At 46.5% G+C, this 26,875-nt stretch overlaps 1 protein-coding gene across 1 annotated transcript; it reads left to right on the forward strand.

The window, feature by feature from the left end:
* The first annotated feature begins 6,867 nt into the window (after positions 1 to 6,867).
* Positions 6,868 to 25,058, forward strand: LOC310657677 (uncharacterized protein). The gene is made up of 7 exons (XM_083398751.1): positions 6,868 to 7,118; positions 11,605 to 11,835; positions 15,369 to 15,476; positions 17,266 to 17,352; positions 22,445 to 22,605; positions 23,984 to 24,087; positions 24,771 to 25,058. The coding sequence occupies exons 2-7, from the start codon at positions 11,607 to 11,609 to the stop codon at positions 24,934 to 24,936; spliced, it is 855 nt and encodes a 284-aa protein (XP_083254877.1). The 5' UTR covers positions 6,868 to 7,118; positions 11,605 to 11,606; the 3' UTR covers positions 24,937 to 25,058.
* The last annotated feature ends 1,817 nt before the right edge of the window (positions 25,059 to 26,875 follow it).

Here is a 26,875-nt window from a genome sequence, read left to right on the forward strand (position 1 = left end):
CAACACCAAGCCTGAGCATAGCGGGGGGCGGGGGGAGGCTGGTCCCCCTTTGCCCACGCCCTCTCTGTGCAGTCGGTTTACACAGTCGGTTTATGCACAGAGAGGGGAGGCGTAGGATCTGGGTCAAGAGACTGACTGCTCTGCTGGGGAAAGTTTAAGGACCGCCCACTCCCAGATTCTGCTAGTGACTGAGCAGACATGGAATTGAGTCGTTCTGCACTGTGAATGTTTTTGAACCAATAATAAAGCCTTCGAAAGACCAGTGGGGGTCTTGCCTGTTCGCTCTCGAGCAACCACGCTGGCATACACCTAACAGTTGGTAATGAGGAAGCTTTCTATCTTTGTTCATATAATCGTCTCGGTCAAAGGAATGCTCTGGTAGAAATATTATTCTTGCTTTAGGAATAGCTCCACTCCCTCAATATGTAAATATGGGAAAATCAAATTAATCTACAAAACCTCTGAATATGTATGTATGTATATATATATATATTCCATATAACCCAAAAAACAAAACAGAGCTTCACATAACTAAGACATAAAAACTAAACCAAAACGAAGGCTGACGAGATGTTACTTTCACAAGAAGAAATGCTAAAGCTGATTGTCTGGATATTTGCCATGAGATACAAGACAGGTAAGTGGAGAGTACCACTGAAATATACTCGGAGTCAAGTGTGGATTTCATGCTCTTTATTCAGCTCATAGTAGTGAGGAATGGAAGTTCCCCCAGAATATCTGCTTTATATACATTATTTACACAATGGGCCCCACGTGATTGGCTAATTCCGGGATTCTCCTGTAGGCCAATCTGGTTGCGGATTCACTTCCACCTGGAGCTGGATTGGGTGGCTGCTGAAGACCAATCATACTGCTGCATTGTTCTAGGACCAATCAGACTGCTGCATTCTGAATCCTATTGTTCTAGGACCAATCATACTGCTGCATTTTGGATCCTATTCAACTCAGTACATAACAACCGTCATAAGAATTGAAGAGAACACAAGGTGTGGCACACATGACTTAAAAGATATACAGAAACTGTTACCAGAAAATAAGGGCCTGCTTTTCGATGGCCTAACTCCCCAAGTTCGCTATCAGTCAGAGATTAATGAGCTGAGGCAGAAATCCTGTGAAAGCAAGGCTGATTTTTATTATCTGTTGCAACAGAGTCCCCCTCGCCCCCACCGCCTTTGGCAGGAGGTGAAGAAGGACCTAGAGCCAAGGAAAAAACCAACACTCTTTAAAAGGTTTGCCCTTCCTCCTGGTGAAGGACATACCCTTTTGCAAACATCAGAAATGTGTCACACATAAGGTGGGGTTACAGTGGCTCAGGCAGGTCAAGGTGTGATATTCCCGAGGATTTGCAGGACAAGGCATCGGACTTCCCATATCCCAGCCCATATAAATAAGAGACCAGTCAGACTGGGTTTTGGGTAAAAACAGGACACAACCTTATTGAATACAGATGAAAGACGTTTGAGAAGATATTGAATTATTTCATAGAATCATAGAATCATAGAGTTGGAAGAGACCACAAGGGCCATCAAGTCCAACCCCCTGCCAAGCAGGAAACACCATCAGAGCACTCCTGACATATGGTTGTCAAGCCTCTGCTTAAAGACCTCCAAAGAAGGAGACTCCACCACACTCCTTGGCAGCAAATTCCACTGTCGAACAGCTCTTACTGTCAGGAAGTTCTTCCTAATGTTTAGGTGGAATCTTCTTTCTTGTAGTTTGGATCCATTGCTCCGTGTCAGCTTCTCTGGAGCAGCAGAAAACAACCTTTCTCCCTCCTCTATGTGACATCCTTTTATATATTTGAACATGGCTATCATATCACCCCTTAACCTCCTCTTCTCCAGGCTAAACATGCCCAGCTCCCTTAGCTGTTCCTCATAAGGCATCGTTTCCAGGCCTTTGACCATATTGGTTGCCCTCCTCTGGACCCGTTCCAGTTTGTCAATGTCCTTCTTGAACTGTGGTGCCCAGATCTGGACACAGTACTCCAGGTGAGGTCTGACCAGAGCAGAATACAGTGGCACTATTACTTCCCTTGATCTAGATGCTATACTCCTATTGATGCAGCCCAGAATTGCATTGGCTTTTTTATTGGCTTTTTTCCCTACCTGGCCCAGTAAGAACGGCGACCACCGTAGCCACAGCAAAGTCATTGCCTATCAGCGTAAACCGTGGGTGGGTGGGATGGGGAGAAAACCCGGCGCAGGAACAGACAGGTCTTGCCCCAGGTGTGGGCTGCTTAAATGGGCAGGGGCGGATCCGAGGGAAGCCCACCATTGGCTCCATTGACTCCACCCCTGGCTCCGCCCACATCCCAGCCTGCATCCCCCTTCACCAATGCAGGGTGCAGGCTGAGATCCAGCTCCTGATAGGCGATGGGGGCATATACCCCTCCGCGTATCAGGAAGGGCCCTGCTGTTTGAATTCCAGCGTCGGGGCCCCAGTGAAACCTCTTCCATCCAGCAAAGCCACTGCACCAAGAGAGGTGAGTGGACTTAGCCAGTTTCACGTGGCTCCAGACAGTTTTACACAAAGCATTTGCATTTGATGAAGACAATTGGGATGCCCATCTGAGCAAACAATTGCAGATTCAGGAACTTCCGCTGATGGCTACCTGCCTACATGATCTCAGGCTAGGGGAATCATGGAGGATTTCCCACAATGCAAAGAGGCAAGAATACATTGTTCCACGGGGAAACTCAGGTCTTCCTTGTTTTCACAGGCTAGAGTGAAAGTATCTGGCATAAGTATACAGTGGTACCAAACTTAATCTGTTCCGGAAGTCTGCTCCAAAATCAAAGCGTTCCAAAACCAAAGCACGCTTTCCGATAGAAAGTAATGCAAAACAGATTAATCCATTCCAGACTTTTAAAAACAGCTCCTAAAACAGCAATTTAACATGAATTTTACTATCTAACGAGACCATTGATCCATAGAATGAAAGCAATAATCAATGTATTGGACTATAAAATAAATAAAACAGTATTGTAGATGATAAAAATTTTAAAAAGTTCTTACCTGATGATAGTCATTGTTTGGATGGGGGGCTTTTATCCATTTCCGCAGTCACACAATCAATCAATCAATCAATCAATCAATAGTTGAACTGAGATCCACACAGTCACAAAAAAAGCCTCAAAACAAAAAATGCAAAATAGCAAAAACAAAAGAATCAAATATAAGCTCCAAATATCACCTCAGAACACTGCAATTGGAGATGGAAGGCTTGAATTACAATGGGGGGGGGGGAACGCAAATGAGCAGTGCATCAGGAAACAGGGGAACGCAAATAAGCATATACTTCTGGGAGTGAGACCCCTTCCTCCCACCCACCCACCCACTCGTCCCCTCCCAAGATGGGACCATGTGATGAGCAAATGGGTATCTGAGTCTCTGTGTCCCCCCATCTCTCCTTTGCCCTGCAGCTGTCCCTTTGGCATCTGTGCTTCTGACCCCTCCCCGAGTTCTCAGTCCACCTTCTAACTGATCCTCCTCTCCCCCCTCCCCCATTTTTGGTCCCTCTCCCTCAGAGTATTTCCTATCTGAAGAAAGGTGAGTTGTAGCACCACTAGACCAAAGGGACACAACACAGTGCGCTCCACTGTCCTAAGAAAACCCTTAATTCTGATTTTATTTTATTCTTTGGTAGATTTGCAAAAAGAAACACACACACCAATAAATACATTTTAGAAAGGGGCAAGATTGGACTCTGAATTTATTTATTTATTTTTAAAAAATCAAGACTCCTTGCACTCTGTCCTTTTTCCCTGCCCCCCACCCTTTGACAATATAGGCTCTTAGTCTCCCTTCTGCTCCTCAGAAATAAGCTATCCATGAGTTGCAGACTCAAGGTGTGTGCATATTTTCTGCCTAGCTGAACTGATTTTATAATGAACTGATTTTAGAATGTTGTATTATTTTACTGTTGTTAGCCGCTCTGAGCCCGGCTTCGGCTTGGGAGGGCGGGATGTAAATAAAATTTTATTATTATTATTAGCTTTTCCTAACAACACCTTTAGCAAGAAGCACAGATGTCATGCAGACCCTCATAACAGCCAAGTTAGATAATGATTTAATTTGCCAGTTAAAAGACTGGCTGGAATCAGCTCGAGGGTGATGACACCTGGGTAAGCTAGGTGAGTTTCAAGGTAAAAAAAAACCAGTTCCATAGTTGGAACATCCAATTGAAAGCTAATTTGAAGGGCCCATAAGCTGTTCATGAGTTCAGATAACCAATCATATTATTAGGAAGGCCTGTACACAAGGTCATCATTTATAGAGAATGTTATGAAGGTGCCTTGAATGTTTTATTCTAAGCCCAGCTTTTGGAGAAATCCTCTGGACCACTGAATAAAGTTTAATTATTTACACGTTCTGTCTGTCTTCTTTTGGCTTGAAGAACCGGTGAAACCAAGACCCTCCTTTGTAGGGTAACAGTGTTCCACTCCTCCTTTCTCCCCACCAGGGGCGTGTTAGGATATAGTTTTGTTCCACCTTAAAAGGAACAGGCATGACTGTTGTGTGTCACATGCCTGTTTACTTCCAGCACAGTTCTGCTGGGAACTTCCGTTTTGTATATTGCTTTTGCATTGCTGTTTTCTGGACACGAAGGGAAGCAGACATGTTTTGTCCTTTGTTCCTGAACTATGCTGAATAAATGCTGTAAATATGCTTACACATGACTCTGTCCGTCACTTCCGTTGTGGAGATTTATTCACTCTGCTAATTAGCGTGCTCGGTAGCTTCAAAAGGCTACTGAGGCTCGAGTCACTGATTGGTTGATGCTGTTCCGTGACCTGGAGATTGCCCGGCTGCCGGCCGGTGGCTGGAGCCAGCTGGGGGCCTGCCTGATGCCCTTGTCTCCCTGGCAGCATCCCAACAGGGCGCCCCTGCCCTCTGCCTGCCCTTCAGAACCAGCATGTCATGCTGTGCTGGGCCTCATTGGTGGCAGCCCCTCTCCTTCCCTGGTTGCTCTTCAGCCGCCACTATGAGCTGCCCAAAGAGGAGGCTGGCAGCGGCAACCATGGAGAGGTCATGGAGAGGCAATGGGATGTTGCCTTGCCTCCACAGCTTGGGGCAAGTGCCAGCTCATCCTCCTCTCTGAGCTCAGTGTCGGCAGTACTGGCAGGGAAAATAGGGACATTCCAGGATCAAACCAGACGCCAGGACGGCTTTCGTAATTCCAGGACTGCCTCTGGAAAATTGGGACACTTGGAGGGTATGAAATCTGAATCACTTTGTAGGTTACAAAGCTCTAGTACTGCAGAGCTTAAATACAAGATGAGAAATGCTGCAGCCCGTGGCTTCTTGGGCCTTGCTTTTTGCCCTGGTTTGTCTTAGTCCTCACCCAAAGTGTAGGAGGTGGTTCTTCAGTGGTAAGAGATACACACCATGCCAATATTAATCTCGGTAGTGGCCTTCTCGGTGGTGGCGCCCGCGCTGTGGAAAACTCTCCCATCATATGTCAAGGAAATAAACAACTATCTGACTTTTAGAAGACATCTGAAGGCAGCCCTGTTTAAGGAAGCTTTTAATGTTTGATGCTTTATTGTATTTTTAATATTTTGTTGGGAGCCGCTCAGAGTGGCTGGAGAAGCCCAGCCGGATGGGCGGGGTATAAACAATAAGTTGGCTCAGAGCTGTCCAGCAAAAGCCAGCTGTGGACAGGACAGATGGGATAGTGCCCCTCTAGTCACCAAGAAGCCTAATAATAATAATAATAATAATAATAATAATAATAATAATAATTTATTTGTACCCCGCCCATCTGGCTGGGTTTCCCCAGCCACTCTGGGCGGCTTCCATAGAAACCAAAAATACACTAAAATATCACACATTAAAAACTTCCCTGAACAGGGCTGCCTTAAGATGTCTTCTGAAAGTCAGGTAGTTGTTTATCACTTTGACATCTGATGGGAGGGCGTTCGACAGGGCGGGCGCCACTACCGAGAAGGCCCTCTGCCTGGTTCCCTGTAGCTTTGCTTCTTGCAATGAGGGAACCGCCAGAAGGCCCTCGGCGCTGGGCCTCAGCGTCCAGGCAGAACAATGGGGGTGGAGACGCTCCTTCAGGTATATTGGGCCGAGGCCGTTTAGGGCTTTAAAGGTCAACACCAGCACTTTGAATTGTGCTCGGAAACCTACTGGGAGCCAATGTAGGTCTTATGTGGTCTCGGCGGCTGCCCCCAGTCACCAGTCTAGCTGCCGCATTCTGGATTAGTTGTAGTTTCCGAGTCACCTTCAAAGGTAGCCCCACGTAGAGCGCATTGCAGTAGTCCAAGCGGGAGATAACTAGAGCATGCCCCACTCTGGTGAGACAGTCCGCGGGCAGGTAGGGTCTCATCCTGCGTACCAGGTGGAGTTGGTAGACAGCTGCCCTGGATACAGAATTGACCTGCACCTCCATGGACAGCTGTGAGTCCAAAATGACTCCCAGGCTGCGCCTTCCCATTACTCCTAAAAGTTTTGAAAGTATTCCTCTTTCAACACACACACACACACACACACACACACACACACGTAAATAGCTTAGTGTATGAAAATAAAACCACATAGTGGCTGATAGTAATAGTGGCATTCTAGGAATAGTGCTGGGTCAAATTGTATCTGAGTCACAAACTCCCTCTAGGAGATTCTGAAGGTGGGAGACAGCTCACAGAGCCAGTGAAGGACCTTTCTTTAGCCACAAGGGTCTTGCCCCACTTGGATTGACCTGGGATGCCAAAGACTGCTGCCTCACAGGCCCAGCGCCATCACAATCTGCCTTACCTTTCAGCCACAGGTGTGCTTGTGATGGTGAATGGTGGCAGGGCAGGGCAGGCAGCCAATCAGCAAGCGGCTTGTGTCACAGGGCTGCTGCTTGCACCATCCTGGGAGGACAAAGGAAGCGAGTATAAGGCCGTGGGAGGGAGGCATAAGAATCCATGGGAAATATAGAGCAGAAATAGCGTAGGGTTCAAGAGAATCAGACTCGGAAGAAGAGCAAGGGAAATCCTTGACAGATAATCTGGAAGGGAATCCTAAAGTGAACCAGAATCAGGAGGTACAGTAGTTGCCTCGACACTACAGCAGATTATCCAATGTTGGGAAGATCTACTTAGGTAATCCTTGAATTTTTAACCTCAACCTCCCATTAATGGAGCTTAAACTGTTCCCTTTACACAGTGAATATTTTTATTTGAAAATTTAAAAGATAGTTTAAATCTGTTAGGTGACCGTTCCTCTTCCCACCTCCTCCAGATATTTCTGAGTTTCCTCCTAACCTTTGCCTCCTTTGCATCACAACAGACTTGCCTTAATTTGATGCAGCGCCAGCCACGAATCGCAGGTGCAACTGCCTGTTGCTTGGTGGCCACCAAATGCTGGTGGTTCCTGCTGCTTATTGGGCCTTGAACGCAGCACCAGAATCCCTGAAGAGGCAAAGCTCTTCACACAGTGTGTAGTTAAAACTTCACACAGTGTGTAGGTGAAACTTTTGACAAATTGAGTTTATGGACTTTTTTTGCTAACGTTTGATTACCATGTACACTTTATTTTGTATATGTACAGGGCAAGCAGGTATATAATTTGATAAAGCTGCAATCATAAAGTATTAACAGAAGGTGTAAGAAATCTCTGCATGACCTAATTTTTTTGTGTACCTTGTAAATTATTTGCCCTAATGTTTTAGTAAATAGTTTTCATTAAAAAAAAAAGTTGGGTGCACATCCACAATTACAGGATAGCAGAGATGAAGATTGTAATACATTTTGTAAATTGTAAGCAAAAGGTTATTTTTATATTATATACAGTTTCACTGTCATAATTTGTCCTGGTTTTCATCTAGTCATGGAGTCCATAAGTGCCTTGAAAATATCAGATTTTAGCATGAATATGTTCACTGATTGAGATCAGCATATCAACTTATTTGAACTGCCAGTAAAAAAAAAAGAATGATTTTAATTAATTTTTATAATGAAATGTTTTTAGAATGTTGCACTATTTTATTGTTGTTAGCCGCCCTGAGCCCGGCTTCAGCTGGGGAGGGCGGGATATAAATAAAATTTATTATTATTATTATTATTAAGCTATGGTACTCATTCCTAAAGGGGCCAGTGATAGCCAGCAACCTTGATGGTCTCAAAAGAGAATTAGCAAAATTCATGGAGGAGGAGGGCTATTGATGGCTGCTAGCCAGGATGACTAGGCTAGTCAGAGACAGCAATGCTGGGTAATTCCTGAATAGTTAACCTTAGCCACCAACTCAAAGTGTTGTTGCTGACTTTTAAAGCCCTAAACGGCCTTGGTCCAGCATAACTGAAGGAGTGTCTCCACCTCCATTGTTCTGCCAGCAAACTGAGATCCAGTGCTGAGGTCCTTCTGGCGGTTCCCTCACTGTGAGAAGCCAAGTTACAGGGAACCAGGCAGAGGGCCTTCTTGGTGGTGGCACCCGCCCTGTGGAACGCCCTCCCATCAGATGTCAAAGAGAACAACAACTACCAGACTTTTAGAAGACACCTGTTTTGTTGCTGTTTAGTCATGTCCGACTCTTCGTGACCCCATGGACCAGAGCACGCCAGGCACTCCTGTCTTCCACTGCCTCCCGCAGTTTGGTCAAACTCATGCTGGTAGCTTCAAGAACACTGTCCAACCATCTCATCCTCTGTCATCCTCTTCTCCTTGTGCCCTCCATCTTTCCCAACACCAGGGTCTTTTCCAGGGAGTCTTCTCTTCTCATGAGGTGGCCAAAGTCTTGGAGCCTCAGCTTCAGGATCTGTCCTTCCAGTGAGCACTCAGGGCTGATTTCCTTCAGAATGGAGAGGTTTGATCTTCTTGCAGTCCATGGGACTCTCAAGAGTCTCCTCCAGCACCATAATTCAAAAGCATCCATTCTTCGGCGATCAGCCTTCTTTATGGTCCAGCTCTCACTTCCATACATCACTACTGGGAAAACCAGAGCTTTAACTATATGGACCTTTGTTGGCAAGGTGATGTCTCTGCCCTGTTTAGGAAAGCTTTAATGTTTAATATATTATTGTATTTTAATATTCTGTTGGAAGCCACCCAGAGTGGCTGGGGAAACCCAGCCGGATGGGCTTGGTACAAATAATAAATTATTATTATTATTATTATTATTATTATTATTATTATTATTAGCCTCCTGTTGATGGAGCTTAAATTACTTCCTTCTTTTCTTTCCACAATGAACAATTTTATCTGAGAGCTTTAAAAAAATGGTTAAAAGCTATTAGCAACTGCTCTTTCTCCGCTTTGAAGTTGTTTCAGATCACCTGAATGTAACAGAACCATAGAATTGTAGAGCTGGAAGGGACCCCAAGGGTCATCTAGTCTAACCCCCTGCACTGCAGGAATCTCATATAAAGCATCTGTGACGGACACCCAACCTCTGCTTAAAAACCTCCAAGGAAGGAGAGTCCACCACCTTCTGAGGGTATCAGCTGATCAGACCATAAGAAGAGCCTGCAGGATCAGGCCAAGGGCCCATCTAGTCCAGCGTCCTGTTCTCACAGGCGCCAACCAGGTGCCCTGGTAAACCACGGAGCATGACATGAGTGCAAGAGCCCTCTCCCCTCCCGTGGATTCCAGCAGCTGGTATTCAGAAACACTGCTGCCTCAAACTGCGGAGGTGGAGCTTAGCCATTGTGGCCAGTAGCTGTCGGTAGCCCTCTCCTCTGTGAATTGGATTAACCCTTCTTTTAAAGCCATCCAAGTTGGTGGCCATTGCTGCCTCCTGTGGCAGGGAGTTCCACAGTCCTTTTGTTTCTCCTGAATCTTTCAACACTTAGCTTCATTGGATGCCCATTGGTTCTAGTGTTAGGGGAGAGGAAGAACTTTTCTTTGCCTACTATCTAGAATCATAGAATCATAGAGTTGGAAGAGACCACAAGGGCCATCGAGTCCAACCCCCTGCCAAGCAGGAAACACCATCAGAGCACTCCTGACATATGGTTGTCAAGCCTCTGCTTAAAGACCTCCAAAGAAGGAGACTCCACCACACTCTTTGGCAGCAAATTCCACTGTCGAACAGCTCTTCCTGTCAGGAAGTTCTTCCTAATGTTTAGGTGGAATCTTCTTTCTTGTAGTTTGGATCCATTGCTCCGTGTCCGCTTCTCTGGAGCAGCAGAAAACAACCCTCCTCTATGTGACATCCTTTTATATATTTGAACATGGCTATCATATCCCCCCTTAACCTCCTCTTCTCCAGGCTAAACATGCCCAGCTCCCTTAGCCGTTCCTCATAAGGCATCGTTTCCAGGCCTTTGACCATTTTGGTTGCCCTCCTCTGGACACGTTCCAGTTTGTCAGTGTCCTTCTTGAACTGTGGTGCCCAGAACTGGACACAGTACTCCAGGTGAGGTCTGACCAGAGCAGAATACAGTGGCACTATTACTTCCCTTGATCTAGATGCTATACTCCTATTGATGCAGCCCAGAATTGCATTGGCTTTTTTAGCTGCCGCGTCACATGCCATGTGTAATTTTTACAAACTTCCGAGTTTCCTCCTAAGATTCCACTCCACCCCTTTGAATCTCCCCCTTTGCTGGCCAAATACCCAGAATTAGATGCTGCCTCAGCCACGAATAACAGTGCAATGGGCGGGTGCTTAGCAATCACAGTGTGCTAGTGCTTCCTACTACCTGTTGGGTCTTTGGTACCATGACAAAATTGGCAAATGGGGAGATGTTAGAGGCCTTGGAATGAGTCAGCCCCTGTGGCTTGATGGAGGTAGAAACTGTCTCTCACGCCTTGTTACGCTGCCGTTTCTACGGGGATATACGCTCGGTATTTATTACCCCTGCTATGCAAAAATCTCCAAATTAATCCGAACTTCAATGTCTAAAATCCCTGGTAGATGACAAGGATCCTGAGATCACGTTAAAAGGTAAAGATAAAGGGACCCCTGACCGTTAGGTCCAGCCGTGGCCGACTCTGGGGTTGCGGTGCTCATCACGCTTTATTGGCCGAAGGAGCTGCGTACAGCTTCCAGTTCATGTGGGCAGCATGACTAAGCCGCTTCTGGCGAACCAGAGCAGCGCACAGAAACGCCGTTTACCTTCCCGCCAGAGTGGTACCTATTTATCTACTTGCACTTTGACGTGCTTTCGAACTGCTAGGTTGGCAGGAGCAGGGACCGAGCAACGGGAGCTCACCCCGTTTGGGGATTCGTACTGCCGACCTTCTGATCAGCAAGTCCTAGGCTCTGTGGTTTAACCCACAGCGCCACCCGCGTCATCATGTTAAGATCACGTTAAGGGTAGCCAAATTCTGTGTGTTTGCCATAAAACTTAGGGAACAAGCCGTGCTATCATAATGATTAAGGCCTCAAATAATAATTTTAAGTGATATGTTAGTCACTAAGTTTTAATTTATATATTTTTTAACTGTTGCTATATCTGTAGCGTACCTGTTATACCTAATTGCAAATTCAAATGTATCCCTATTGTGTTTTATGACTTCCTTGATATTGTATGTGGGCTGGAACTGGTCTGTGACCGAAATAATAAATTCAGTTCAATGTTAGAGGCCTGATGGTGAACTTGTCCTTTGAGCCCTTGTCTTCATGAGTGTTTCTTCTTGTCATTTGAGCCATGGCCCCCAAGCCAGCGGCGGCGGCGGCACCAACACCACCGGCAGCAGGAGCAGCGCCACCAGCAGGAGCAGCGGCGGCAGCGGCGGCCAAAGGGAAACCCGGTGCTGCTCCTCCTCCTCCGACCAAACCGAAACCACGCTGGCGAATTCCTCTCAAGGTTGGATGGATATTTCTCGGGATTTTCGCCTTCATCTGCTTTTGTGTCTTGGTCACCACGGCTTTCCTCTGTAAGTTCACTCAAATCACCTCTTGACCAATCTGCACTGCCTGTGTTCTTGTTGACTTTACCTTGTGCTGTATATTGGTGTGTGCGCTGGTCCCGGGGGGGGGGGGGTTACCGTGCGGCGTGGTCTAAGTCCGGTCCTAGGTCAAGGGTAAGGAGGCTGTCCGTCAGGGGCGAAGCGAGGTCCAAAGCGAGGAGTTGGGCATGGTCAGGAACTCAGGAGAGCAGGTCAGGGTGCTGGCAGGAACAGGTTTCCAACGATGTTGCTCCCGCAACCTGGGACTGGGCTGACTGGCCTTTATCTCCTCTGAGGCATAGGGCGGTCCCAGCCCACAGGTGACTCACCTTCCTGGCCTTAAGGTGAGCACTCCTCCTGAGAGAACCCAGTTCCCTCCGCCTCTCTGCTCGGAGCCTCTGCAGCTCAGGAGAGGCTGGAGGGTTACTGGACCCAGAGGCAACCTCACCTTCCCCTGACGGGGCTGAGAGTGGAGCACCTGCAGGCAATGTGTCCTCCACCCCCTCAGGAGCCTGAGCAGACTCAGCTGATGCCTTCTCCTGTGGATCCAGCACAGGTGAGGATGCTTCAGGCTCATGCCCCAGCCCTGGCTCAGCCGGCCCTGGAGGCGGGGACTCCTGTGCAGGCTGGGATTCCTCAGGTTCAGCCTCTGAATCAGATTCCCAGGCCATAACAGTGTGTTAGCAAGCGGGCGCCGCACTTTCTTCCTGGCTGATGTTGCGCACGTCAGCGATGCCCTCCGTAAACCGTGCGGCTGATCAAGCACATATTGATCCCTCCTCGTGCGGAGGAGCTCTGCGTGACCACGAGAGTCTGAGCACAACAGTTCAGCCATTGGTGACCAAGGCTGGATTGCTACAATGCAATCTATCTGGGGCTTCCCTTGTGCTTGATCCAGAAACTGCAATGAGTTCGGAGCACTGTAGCCGCACTTGCTGATAGGAGTGAGTCCTGTTGGCATGTAAACCCTCTGCTCAGAGATTTGCACTGTTTGCTGTGTTGTTACTATGCTAGGTGCAGAGATGTAGCTTTGGGGGCGAGGGGCTAGCCAGGTTTTTTTTGCCCTGGGTGAAGCCTTCAGATGGGTGCCATTGAGGCTCCCAGACTCTCTCTCTGTGTGTACTAAACTGGGTCTTTGATCCATGTGAAAGAAGCCTAGCTTTGCCCGCCAAGTGCAAAGTTTTACTCATGGTATGAAAAGCCCTTAACAGCTTGGGATGGGTTTACTGGTGGGATATGTGGCCTAGGACCCACGTACCTATGGGACCGCCTCTCCTGGTATGCCCCGTGTAGGACCTTAAGGTCCACAAAAGACAACACTTTGGAGGTCCCAAGTTGCAAGGTGGTTAGATTGGTTTCAACTAGGGCCAGGGCCTTTTCAGCACTGACCCTGACGTGGCGGAGCGCTCTGTCCCAAGAGACCAGGGCGCAGGACTTGACATCTTTCCACAGGGCCTGCAAGACGGAGTTGTTCCGCCTGGCCTTTGGTTTGGACTCGGTCTGACCCTTATGTTTCCCTCCCCTTATGGTTTTGAACTATGGGCTAGCTACTATTAAAATGAGGCTGCATTTTAAATTGTATTTTAACCTGTATTTTAAATTGTTTCTTTCCCCCTCCCCTATTATGTTTTTATTGTGATTTCACTGGTGTTAGCCGCCCTGAGCCTGGCTCTGGCCGGGGAGGGTGGGGTATAAATAAAATTATTATTATTATTATTATTATTATTATTATTATTATTATACCCAATATATGCCAATTCTGCTGCTTTGAATGGAAGAACATACACTTTACAGGTGCTAAACTAGGGTTACCAGGCATCCCCCTTTCCCGAGTGTTGAATAGTGGGTAGACATGGCAGATGACACAGCGATTTCTCCAAAGCAGCTCTTTATTTTGTAAGCTGGAACAGAACTGAACAGCAAACAGCTCAGCCGGCCTGCTTTTATAGGCAGCCGGCTGTCAACATTGTAGCAACAACAACCCTAAAATAACTGACGTGGACCTGAGTGAAAACTATCTACAGTATCCCCCTGCTGGCCCAGGGTGAGAACTTCAGTACATAACACTGGGGACAGTCCCCGGATTTGCGAATAAGTCCCCGGACAAATTCCATCCCTGGAATGTCCCCGGATTTCATCTAATGTCCCCAGGAAACGCAGCAGCTGCAGTCTCAGCAGCCCAGAGCAGTTGGCTCTGGCTGGCTTCAGGAGCTGCTCAGAAGTCCCCATCTGGTGGTGGTTCAGGGGCTCTAAGACGTAGCTTCCGGGCTGCCTCCACCGTCCCTGACCCCAGCAACTAAGCTGCGAAGGGAGGCTTCATGCTGCCTATCAGAGCAGCCTCCCAACTCCTACTTGCGTGCAAGCAGGAGGGGGCAGGGATCTCTCAGTTAGGCAACGGGAAGCCTCCCTTCCCAGCTGAGGGATCCCCGCCCCCTCCTGCTTGCACGCAAGTAAGAATGGGATTGGGGATGCTCCGATGGGAAGGGAGGCATTGCACTGCCTGAGAGATCCCTGCCCCCTCCTGCTTGCACGCGAGTAGGAGTTGGGATGCGGCTGCTCCGACAGGCAGTATGAAGCCTCCCTACCCTCTGCCACCGCCATCGCTGCATCATCAACATCCTGAACGTTAGTATGCATTTATTTATTTATTTATTTATTTATTTATTTATGTGTCCCCGGATTCATTGAAAAAAATCTGGTAACCTTATGCTAAACAATACGCTTTCCATACTTTTAAGAAATCATTATTTTAGTGTGGCAGCACCTGCACTTTGGAATTCCACGCCCATTGATATCAGGCAAGCTCCTTCGCTGTATTCTTTTTGCTGCCCATTTACAACATTTTTGTTTAGGCGAAAGTAGATGCTGATGTTTCTTGATTTCTTTTTGGCTTATGGCTGATTTTAATTATTTTTTTAAAATGTTTTAATTTACTTGTTTTGAACTGTTTTCATTGACAGTCTTCACATTTCTTGCAAACCACTAAAGTGTTTGGTTACAATCACGTCGTATATAAATTCTATTTATTTATTTAATTAATTAATTAAAAAAGGTCTGTTTAAAAGGATATTGGGTAAAGATCCCTGTTTGAGACCTTTCTCCCTATGTAATAATAATAATAACAACAACAATGTACTATTTATATCCCTCCCATCTGGCTGGGTTTCCCCAGCCACCCTGGGCAGCTCCCAGCAGAATATTAAAAACACGATAAAACATCAAACATTAAAAACTTCCCTGTACAGGGCTGCCTTCAGATGTCTTCTAAAAGTCAGATAGTTGTTTATTTCCTCGATGGGAGGGCGTTCCACAGGGCAGGTGCCACCACCGAGAAGGCCCTCTGCCTGGTTCCCTGTAACCTCACTTAGGCAGTCCTGGGCATAGTAAAGCAAACTCTGAAGAAGGTATCTTCACTTTTTGGGGGGGATGTGTGCATGTAGGGAGATGGGGAAAGGTTATTTAGGTGTAAGCTTTTAACAGCTTCACATTAAAATTACCTGCATTTGTTTCAATGCCTTTAGTTTATAAGATGAATAAAGAAAAGGAGAGCCCACTTGATCAGCCAATGGACAAACTGAGGACCGCAATGGCAACTGGGCTAAGAAATAACGAACTCATGACTGAAAATCGTAAGTGGAAGGACAATAATCATCTGTTTCTGGTTGTTTTAGAACACCCCCTGCCCCGCCCAAAGCCCCAACAGAAGATAGAGAACAAGAGAATCTAGAAAGAACACTGAACATCTTGACCTGGCTGTGTGGGACCTATGCCACAAGACATCCAGTACAAACTTAAAAGAAGCTTAGGATCTCACCTTCCATCAATAGGAAATATGGAAGCCATCTTTGGAATGAGTACTGAAGAAATGAACCTATGCTGCCAATTCTCGTAGTAAGACCAGTATGAAGTAAACAGCACATAAGCAGCACACAAAACCATTCTACGTTCTAAATCTGATATTAATAATCCAAAAATTGAGAGATTAAGGTACAAGATCTACTACAGAAGCTACAAACAGAAAACTCATTCAAATTGTGTCCAAAAGGAAGATTCAATCTTTAAAGTTCCTTAAGCCAGGCTTCTGTAGATATCAACAAAGGTAAGTTTGATCAAACGAAGTGTCGGCGATGTTACGCACAAAAGTTAGACAGGGTGCCGGCTTTTGTCACCTGTTTCGCCCATGAAGAGTCTTGGGCTTCTTCAGTAAATTCTCTCTCACGGTTTTGATATATTTATAGACATTCAAGTCCATATGTTACATTCCTTCTTGGCTTAAGCTACAATATTTAATTTCTTTCTTCAGGAAATTCTCCCTCAATATCTTGGTGTATTTACATACATTGGCTTAGCAAATGAATAAATGCTTAAGTCAAGAAAGAACTTAGCATATGAAGTTGAATGTATGTAAATTCTCTCAATTTTTGGATTATTAATATAAGATTTAGAACGTAGAATGGTTTGGTAATGTTTTGTGTGCCACTTATGTGCTGCTTACTTCATACTGATCTTTTGAATGAGAGCTCACCCACACTTGCCTCGCCATTCCCCCCCAAGGGAAACTGGCTGTTTGCCACTGAATCAGAGCAAAGATCAATCTGGTTTTCTCCAGACTGATGTTTGCACCAACTTAGCACTAGAGTGGGTTTCCTGGGGGAAAGCGGTGGGCCAAAGGCAAAATTGCTTGGACCCAAGGGGCAAAAACACTCAGAGCAGTGTTTTCTAGGCACGACTCACATGGATGTGTGGATGAGCTCTACATCTGTATACAGGCTCCTTCCTTCTTGTGCTTTGGCTCTGCTTCAGGATTCTAGACCTTAGTGCTGATTATTGGTGGATACACTGAACTATCTTCTTTAGGATAACCATCTTTTCCTTTAGCTTTCTGCATGTTGCGGATGGAAACAGGGCAGATGCAGATTTAGTCTAGGTAGAGAAATTGTATCTGTAATATTTAGACAGCAAGGTGAAATCAGTGCAAACTCTGTTCATATTTGGGGGTAGGAATCACGCAATCATATTTTCTAGTCTTTGTCTAATGATCTTAATAAGGAGTAAGGTGAATATCTAAAGTATCATCCTCTGACACATGATTCTGATTGGTCTATGACTTCAGAACTTGAAGAACTTATTTGTTCACCTTAAAAACCACCACCACCACCACCAATTTTATTATTTGTACCTCGCCCATCTGGCTAGGTTGACCCATCCACTCTGGGGATCCTTATTTTGATTTTGGAGGCTATTTGGGGGTTTTGCTAATGTTCTTTAAGCTATCAACTGTTTTAGCTTTAGGGGTTTTTACACTTGATTTGTTTGTTTCCTTGGGTGAGACAGGAAGGTGGGAGACAGTTATTTAAATAAATGGAAGTGTTGGGTGGGAGAAAAGAAACCCTCATCTAAGTTTGGGGATGCTTTCAGCCATGAAGGTAGCTGAAGAAGTCACGAACCTGCCACAGCACATAGCAGATGCCGAACACCTCTACAACGAGCGGAAAGTAAAGTACCGTAAGTGCCTTCAACCCTCAATATGGTGCTGTGGCACATTTTGGGAATATAAAGGCAAGCAAACATAGATGAGCTGAAATGTGATACTGTGGGTTATATTGCAGATATTAACAGGGTGCAGTTTGGAGTGACCGGATGCATAAAAACTGACCCTTTTGGCCCAGACCAATTAGATATTATTCAAAAACTTTACTTGAAGAACTTTCTTCAAAACAGATCAAAAGCATCAAAGATACACCCACATGTTGTTGTTTAGTCATTTAGTCATGTCCGACTCTTCGTGACCCCATGGACCAGAGCACGCCAGGCACTCCTGTCTTCCACTGCCTTCCGCAGTTTGATCAGACTCATGTTTGTGGCTTCGAGAACACTGTCCAACCATCTCATCCTCTGTCGTCCCCTTCTCCTTGTGCCCTCCATCTTTCCCAGCATCAGGGTCTTTTCCAGGGAATCTTCTCTTCTCATGAGGTGGCCAAAATATTGGAGCCTCAGCTTCATGATCTGTCCTTCCAGTGAGCACTCAGGGCTGATTTCCTTAAGAATGGATACGTTTGTATCTTCTTGCAGTCCATGGGACTCTCAAGAGTCTCCTCCAGCACCATAATTCAAAAGCATCAATTCTTCGGCGATCAGCCTTCTTTATGGTCCAGCTCTCACTTCCATACATCACTACTGGGAAAACCATGGCTTTAACTATGTGGACCTTTGTTGGTAAGGTGATGCCTCTGCTTTTTAAGATGCTGTCTAGGTTTGCCATCGCCTTTCTCCCAAGGAGCAGGTGTCTTTTAATTTCGTGACTGCTGTCACCATCTGCAGTGATCATGGAGCCCAAGAAAGTAAAATCTCTCACTGCCTCCATTTCTTCCCCTTCTATTTGCCAGGAGGTGATGGGCCCAGTGGCCATGATCTACGTTTTTTTGATGTTGAGCTTCAGACCATATTTTGCGCTCTCCTCTTTCACCCTCATTAAAAGGTTCTTTAATTCCTCCTCACTTTCTGCCATCAAGGTTGTGTCATCTGCATATCTGAGGTTGTTGATGTTTCTTCCGGCAATCTTAATTCCGGTTTGGGAATCATCCAGCCCAGCCTTTCGCATGATGAATTTTGCATATAAGTTAAATAAGCAGGGGGACAATATACAGCCTTGCCGTACTCCTTTCCCAATTTTGAACCAATCAGTTGTTCCATATCCAGTTCTAACTGTAGCTTCTTGTCCCACATAGAGATTTCTCAGGAGACAGATGAGGTGATCAGGCACTCCCATTTCTTTAAGAACTTGCCATAGTTTGCTGTGGTCGACACAGTCAAAGGCTTTTGCATAGTCAATGAAGCAGAAGTAGATGTCTTTCTGGAACTCTCTAGCTTTCTCCGTAATCCAGCGCATGTTTGCAATTTGGTCTCTGGTTCCTCTGCCTCTTCTAAATCCAGCTTGCACTTCTGGGAGTTCTCGGTCCACATACTGCTTAAGCCTTCCTTGAAGAATTTTAAGCATAACCTTGCTAGCGTGTGAAATGAGGGCAATTGTGTGGTAGTTGGAGCATTCTTTGGCACTGCCCTTCTTTGGGATTGGGATGTAGACTGATCTTCTCCAATCCTCTGGCCACTGCTGAGTTTTCCAAATTTGCTGGCATATTGAGTGTAGCACCTTAACAGCATCATCTTTTAAAATTTTAAATAGTTCAGCTGGAATATCATCACTTCCACTGGCCTTGTTATTAGCAGTGCTTTCTAAGGCCCATTTGACTTCACTCTCCAGGATGTCTGGCTCAAGGTATATACACCCACATAATTCAATACAATATCTTGTGCTGTGCAGCACAGACCAAGCATCTTAGAAATAAAATATAATTCCAAACAGAACTGTTTTTAAAAAGGTCTCTCTCCTTACAGCCTCCATTTTGCCAGGAGTTGTTTTCCTGCAGAGACATTTAAACCTCCTTACTTCCTCAGAGATTTGGAAATGAAGACTAAAGGCAACTCCCTTTCAAAATGGAGATTTTCAGCCAAATACCTTTGTCACCTGATCTAAGATTAAACACTCACGTGTTAGCTAGCAGAAAACAACAGTGCTTAACATCTTGAGGTTGTTGGGCGAGGTCTTTAGGGAATTAGGGTCATGGTGTTACCGGTGTGCTGATGATACCCAGCTCTATTCATCCTTGTCATCTGAGTCAGGTGGAGCAGTGCATGTGCTTGATTAGTGTTTGGAGACAGTGATGGGCTAGATGGATAGCGACCAGTAAATGGAGGCTGAATTTTGGCAAGATGAAGGTGCTATGGAATGATAGTTCCTCAATCTGGGAATTGAGTAGGCAGCCTGTTCTGAATGTATGCCCCTCCACCCCTGGGAAGGATTAGGTGTGTAGTCTCGGGATACTATTAGAGTCCAGCTTGTTACCAGAAGCTCAGATGTCTTCAGTTGTGTGGTGTCTGGTTGTTCCAGGACGGGGATGGTTCACCCTCTAGTAACCTCCAGGACAGGCTTTTTCAATGTGTTCAATGTGGGGCTGTCCCATAGCTGTCAATCGTCCCTTATTTGGCGGGCAACTCCCTTATCCCAGTGCTGTGTCCCGCTGCTGTCCCGGATTGATGATGTGTCTTAAATTTCCCGGGTTTCAAAGGAAGCAGCTCCTCTCCCTCCCTCCCTGCTGGCCAGGTAGGAGGGAGGCTCCAACTGTGTTGCTTGGCTGCATTGCTCACCCAATAAGGAGTCTAAGAACGACTGGGGGGGTGGAGCTTGCATGCTTTGTGCCGATCAAATCAGCTGCGTTGCCTGGGGACTCGCCTTTGCTCAGCGCTTCCCAGCAGAGAAGTGACGGTGGTTTTCCTTGCTGCATCCCCTTTGCTGGGTTGCTGCGCTGTGGGAACCACCCATTGAGGCTTCGTTTGGCTGCTGGCTGGGCTTTCTGCCTTTGGCTCGGAGGGGCTCAGAAGTTGAACGTACCTGTGCCCGGAAAATCCCTTATTTTGGCTGCTGGTCCCTTATTTTCAAATCTGTAAGTTGACAGCTATGGGCTGTCCTTCAAGGTGGTTCAAGGGTTACAGCTAGTCTCACACGCAGCCACCAAAGATCATATAGCTCAAGCAGCCAGGGCAACTCTTTTAGAGTCTATTTAATATTCAAGGTTTTGGTTTGACATAAATTCTGTAAACCAGTAGCAGGGAACCCACAGGCCTATTTATTTCAACAATGTATATACTGCTTAGAATCATAGTGTTGGAAGGGATCCCAAGGAATCTCAACTAAAGCATCCATTAAGCAGGCTACAAAAAGGTTATAATATTGATACGATAGAGGTAAAAATAGTTAAAATTAGCTTTAAAATCAGTAAGATGCCTGCTGAAATAAAAAAGGTCTTCATTGATAAGGGCTGATATGGGTCCAAATGAGGTCATTTCCCACAAACGACTTCCACCTGCCTCACAGCTGATGCCATACACAACACCAGAAACTTAAAGTGAGCTCCCGGTTGTTCCTTGAAAGACAGGGCTCCTGGTCAGTGCCAAGCAGCTGAAATTGGGAGTGTGCCTTCTCTGAAAACAGCGTGATGATAGACATGGGATTCTAGAAGCTTCCAGTGAGCAGGCCGTGGTGTTCAGTAATCTGAATTGGGTCAGGTTGTTGCAATCAAAGCTTGCCCTGTCTTGTGGATATACCAAAAATCACATGTCAGTGGGTGGCAAAGGAATCATAGAATCATAGAGTTGGAAGAGACCACAAGGGCCATCGAGTCCAACCCCCTGCCAAGCAGGAAACACCATCAGAGCACTCCTGACATATGGTTGTCAAGCCTCTGCTTAAAGACCTCCAAAGAAGGAGACTCCACCACACTCCATGGCAGCAAATTCCACTGTCGAACAGCTCTTACTGTCAGGAAGTTCTTCCTAATGTTTAGGTGGAATCTTCTTTCTTGTAGTTTGGATCCATTGCTCCGTGTCCGCTTCTCTGGAGCAGCAGAAAAGAGTCATATTTGTATTTTATTTCTGTGCAGAAAGGACCAGCAGGGATGTTTCCCCAAATTAACTGGCCCCAGACCAAGCGTTCCAAACAGTTTTATACATTTGGCACAAATTCCACACATTCCATTAAGTTTAAATTTCCTATCCAATAGTTTCCCTCCCCACAGCTGTCTCCCTATGAGCTGTCAAAATTACAAACAGTGTGAGCATGCGTGCTGACTCCCATTTTAAACAAAGGAGCTTCCCCATGGTCTGCTAGACTTTTATTGCAGGATTAGATTTCACCTCAGTACAGTGGATGCTTGGGTTGCGAACGTGATCCGTGCGGGATGCACAGTTGCAACTTGCAGCATTTGCAACCTGCAGCGCCACGTTTGCACACACATGGGTTGTGATTCGGTGATTCTGCGCATGTGCAAAGCAAAATTTAGTGCTTCTGCGCATGCACGACCACCGAAACCCGGAAATAACCTGTTCCGGTACTTCTGGGTTTCGGCAGGTTTGTAACCCGAAAAAACGCAACCTGAAGCTTCTGTAACCCGAGGTATGACTGTATAGTATTTCATTCCAGTTACTGAGCATAGTCTGACCACAGTCCAAGCATGCTCCGTGGGTCAAAACCTTATATGGTATGGTCCTCTTTATTTCATTACTACAAGGTGATGAAGGAACCTTGGGGCCCGTGTTCTTATCACTGCTGCCGCAGGAGAGGGTTCTTCAGCAATTCCCCAACACAAGAGCTCTAGGGAATGTGTTTCCACCAGTCTTTAAACTCTTTCTGGGATAGAGTCTTCTATTGCTGAGGATTCTGAATCCATATCCTGGGTCATAACCATCATCAGCCTCATAGACAATGATTATAAGTGCCCCTCAAGTTTGCTCAAAATCTTCCCACCTGAACCTTTCCAATGGAAACACTTTGAGACAATGCTTATTGTCTTGGGGGTCATTTCCTTCCTCCTAAAAGCTCAAAGCATGTGTTGGGTCAACCGACTGAGTCCCTTCCCCAAGCAAAATGTTTTGAGGTAAGCCAGGCTGAGAGGGTGACTCTTCCCCAAATCCCAGAACTGCCCTTAGTTTACATGCAACACAGTGCTGAGTATGTTAAAGTCTTTGCATTAATTCCTCCTAGAAAACCTCTTCAAGAAAGGTGCAAAGTCTTCTGGTGGCTGGAAGCTTTTTGGGAAGAATCTCTACTACGTTTCAAAAGGGAAAAAGACCTGGTATGATGCCGAGAACTTCTGCATGTCCAGAGATGCCCATTTGGCCTCCATCCTGACTGATGAAGAACAGGTTAAATAATAATAATAATAATAATAATAATAATAATAATAATAATTTATTCCCCTGCCACTCTGGGTAGCTCCCAACAGAATATTAAAAACAATGAAATACCAAACATTAAAAACTTCCCTTAACAGGGCTGCTTTCAGATGTCTTCTTTAAGTCAGATAGTTGTTTATTTCCTTGACATCTGATGGGAGGGCATTCCACAGGGCGGGCACCACTACCAAGAAGGCCCTCTGCCTGGTTCCCTGTAGCTTCACTTCTCACAGGGAGGGAACCGCCAGAAGACTCTCAGAGGTGGACCTCAGTGCCCAGACTGAATGATGGGGGTGGAGATGCTTCTTCAGGGATACTGTTATACCTCATGTATACTGAACAATATATACATTGTTCTTCTTTCTCTCTTGCTATTTGGGGTTTATTAGCATCTTCTCCAATGCCTGTATTTTTCTGACTGTCTTTTAACTGTCACATGCAAATACTTCATGACCTCTTGCAAATACTGCTGCACCTTCTTCCTCTCCACACACCACAAACCCTGGTCTGCCAGAGATCCTGTCCTAAAATGTGTCACCACAAAAGAATGTGACTTTGAGCACGATCCCATTTGCACATGCAGTGGCGTAGCGTGGGTTGTCAGCACCTGGAGCAAGGCAAGTAATTTGCGCCCCCAACCCGTGGATTTTGGCACTCGAGTGCGAGCGCGCCCCCCCCCAGATGTTGTGCCCGGTGCAGTCGGCCCCCCCCTGCACCCCCACGCTACGCCACTGTGCACATGAAGTGATGGTGAATCTCAGCAGGTGATGGTGGGGCTTCATTGCTTGGGCACCCTAGAACAGGGGTCAGCAAACTTTTTCAGCAGGGGGCTGATCCACTGTCCCTCAGACCTTGTGGGAGGCCGGACTCTATTTTGGAAAAAAATAATGTACAAATTCCTATGCCCCACAAATAACCCAGAGATGCATTTTAAATAAAAGCACGCATTCTACTCATGTAAAAACACCAGGCAGGCCCCACCAATATCCTAGAGATGCATTTTAAATAAAAGGACACATTCCACTCATGTAAAAACAGGCTGATTCCTGGACCGTCCGTTGGCAGGATTGGCAGAAGGTGATTGGGCTGGATCCGTCCCCTGGGCCTTAGTTTGCCTACCCTACATTCTCCCTAATTTTTTGGCAATTCTGAGATTTGGTGTTGGATGTGCAAGTGGTGTGAATTGTTCATGAAGGTCATGGAGCCCATTTAATTGCTTAGCACATAATGTGGGTTTACCTGTCAAGGATTATGAAAGACATCATGGAGCAAAGGACATATGGAAGCCCAGGAATGCTCGTATCTCTTTATTGCCATGATGCTGAATTCCACTTCCCTCTTTCTGCAGACCTACATCACTTCTCAACTCACCACTCCTGCCTGGATTGGCCTTACAGATGAAAGTGAGGAAGGCAACTGGGAGTGGACAGATGGCTCCAGATTAATAACACAGTGAGTCTACAAAAACCATACCCCAGGAGGTGATGCTTCTGCATGTCTGAGACAACTGCACCATTTCTTGCAAACTCTGTAGCAGAACTTAGGGTCCCCTTCATTTGGGGTGCCGGTCCTAAGTGCTCAGGCCCCAGCAAGAGAGAAGTTACCTTTAGAATTTGTAGGACCTCATTGACACAAAAGAGAGTGTTCCTTGCTGGGGAGGGTTATGGATGGGAGATCTGAGCATTACCTCCCTAGGACCACCATTTTACTGTCTCCTTCAAAGTCTACATGGCTCCTCCACAGTGAGTGGACATAACACAAAGATCAGGTGTACAAGAAATGTACACTTGCCTGCCACAGCATGGGCATAGACAGGATTTATGTTGGGGGGCGGTACCCACCTGTCCTGTTCCAGATCAGAGCTACCTACAATGTGATTGGTCAGTTCGTGGAAGCCATGCCTAGCGCTCAGTTGGGTTGCCAGTTGCAATCCTTTGACTCAACTTTTTTTTTTTTTGGGGGGGGGGGGTGTTAGGGTTAGGGATTTGCAAAATTTTAAAAATCCACCTGGACAAAAAAATTAACCATGAAAAAGAGGACGTGTCCAGGAAAATCTGGACATATAGCAGCCCTAGCTTTGTTAGGCTCAGCCTCTTTTTCCCGATTTTATAATACAAGCCCTCCTGCACCCCCAGGTACTGGTCTGCTGGCAATCCCAACAGCTGGGAGAACTATGGAGACTCTGAGGAAGATTGTGCTTCCATTATTCCTTCATCTAGAGAAAAAAATTGGAGCGAGTGTAACTGCCACGAACTTCACAGTTGGGTTTGTAAGGAGAGCCTAGATACGGGAGAATTGTAAAATTTGACAAACCGGTTGCCTGGAGCCACACTAGAGTGAAGATGGAACGTGTTTCATTTCGCTTCATGGGAAGTCTGCTCAGCCACAGAATGAACAAGAGCGAACACGAAAATTCTATCTCATTCAGGGACCATTCCTTCAGTTGCCTGACGCCAAGAGAGATGGGAGTATGTGTGCTATTATCAGCTGATTGTGGATATCTGTGCCCTGAGTGATGGGTGTTGAGGAAGGGTTGCAATTTTCCTCCCCGGGAAGGCTGGCTGGGTCTACTCTGTTGGCAAGGCAGAGCTCTGGAGCAGGGCAACATTCAGCAGATGTGTTGTGTTTCCTCCCTCCAGATGTAGCCTGGGTCAGGGGCATAGTGTGATGGGGGCAGGGGAACCACAGCCCTGGGGACCTAATTTTAGGGGCTATGACCAGGTGCCCCCCCACAGGGATCCCCCATCCTGCTCTGCCTGCCGCATCCCCAGCCCCCCGCTGAATGTCTGCCTGGCCATCATCGGAGGGGGTGAGATTTGCCTGCCAAGGGCTGCGTTGGCCTGCCGGGTTCCTTTCTGCATGGGTGGCCAGGGCTAAGCTGGTATGCGGGCTCCAGGAATCCTCCAAGCCTTCAATCCTCCAAGGGCACCTGGCAGCATTGGTGGCAAGGTTCAGTGGGTTCTGTTGACCCTCTGTGCCGTTCCCTGCTGGGCTCATGTGCCAGAAATTGATGCACATTCCAGCCAATGAAAAACTGGGGGTACAAAGTAGGCGAATCAAGGATTCCAAGGGCCAGGTAGAGAAGTCTTGAGGGCCACATGTGGTCCCTGGGCCTAAGGTTTCCCACAGAAATCTGCTCCCAAGCTTCCAGATTTGATTGCTTTTACAACATTATGTGCTTCACCACTGAGCTATGGCCCCTTCCCCTTCTTTTTCAAACAATCCCTGTAAGACTGTAGGAAAGGAATCGGAAGCAAAAACTTTCACGCATTGGACAAGCAGAAATGCAGATGAGCCCTCTGCCTTTGGCAGAGCTCTAATGCATGGGTGGGAACTTGTGGCTTTCCAGATGTTGCTGCACTGCATAGAATTGCAGAATCATAGAATTGTAGATTTGGAAGGGTCCCTAAGAGTCATTTAGTCCAAATCCTTGCAACACAGGAATCACAGGTAAAGAATCCGTGACTGATGGCCACCCAACCTCTGCTTCAAAACCTTCATGGAAGCTGCCACCATGACTGACCATTGCCCATGGTGGCTGCGGCTGATGTGAGTTGTAGCCTGGAGGGTCACAGGTCACTCATACTTGTCCTAAAGGAAGGAAACCCACATCCTGGACAGAGCATATAGGAGCTCTATTTTAGAGGATTTTATGTGGTCAGAAATTTTAATTTGCTCAATCACAAATGCCAGTCATTTTCCCAGGGGGGGAAGGGACCAAGTTACAGCATCCTAGCAATTGTAGCATGAAGTTCCCAAGCACTGCCGTGGGAACATTTTTTATGGCTGCTGTTGTTCATGCAGAGATGTCCCAGGGAAAGAAGTGTTTGCCCTTCAGGTAAGGTAAAGGTAAAGGGCCCCCTGACCGTTAGGTCCACTCGTGGACGACTCTGGGATTGCGGCGCTCATCTTGCTTTTCTGGCCAAGGGAGCCAACGTTTGTCTGCAGACAGTTTTTTCTGGGTCATGTGGCCAGCATGTCTAAGCAGCTACTGGCGAACCAGAGCAGAGCATGGAAACGCCGTTTACCTTCCTGCCGGAGCGATACCTATTTATCTACGTGCACTTTGATGTGCTTTCAAACTGCTAGGTTGGCAGGAGCTGGGACCAAACGACGGGAGCTCACCCCATCGCGGGGATTCGAACCGCCGACCTTCTGATCAGCAACCCCAGGCTCAGTGGTTTAGACCACAGCGCCACCCACGTCCCTTGCCCTTCAGGTACAGAACGGTGAAAAGTGG

This window comes from Podarcis tiliguerta (assembly GCF_965153285.1).
Source record: "Podarcis tiliguerta genome assembly, chromosome: 9".
Classification (NCBI taxonomy): Eukaryota; Metazoa; Chordata; class Lepidosauria; order Squamata; family Lacertidae; genus Podarcis; species Podarcis tiliguerta.

What these genes read in the sequence shown, in the direction of transcription:
- LOC310657677 (XM_083398751.1), top strand. Translation starts at nt 11,607, where the DNA reads ATGGCCCCCAAGCCAGCGGCGGCGGCGGCACCAACACCACCGGCAGCA. An exon ending in GGTCACCACGGCTTTCCTCT is followed by an intron (nt 11,836 to 15,368) that starts GTAAGTTCACTC and finishes CAATGCCTTTAG; the next exon opens with TTTATAAGATGAATAAAGAA. An exon ending in CGAGCGGAAAGTAAAGTACC is followed by an intron (nt 17,353 to 22,444) that starts GTAAGTGCCTTC and finishes AATTCCTCCTAG; the next exon opens with AAAACCTCTTCAAGAAAGGT.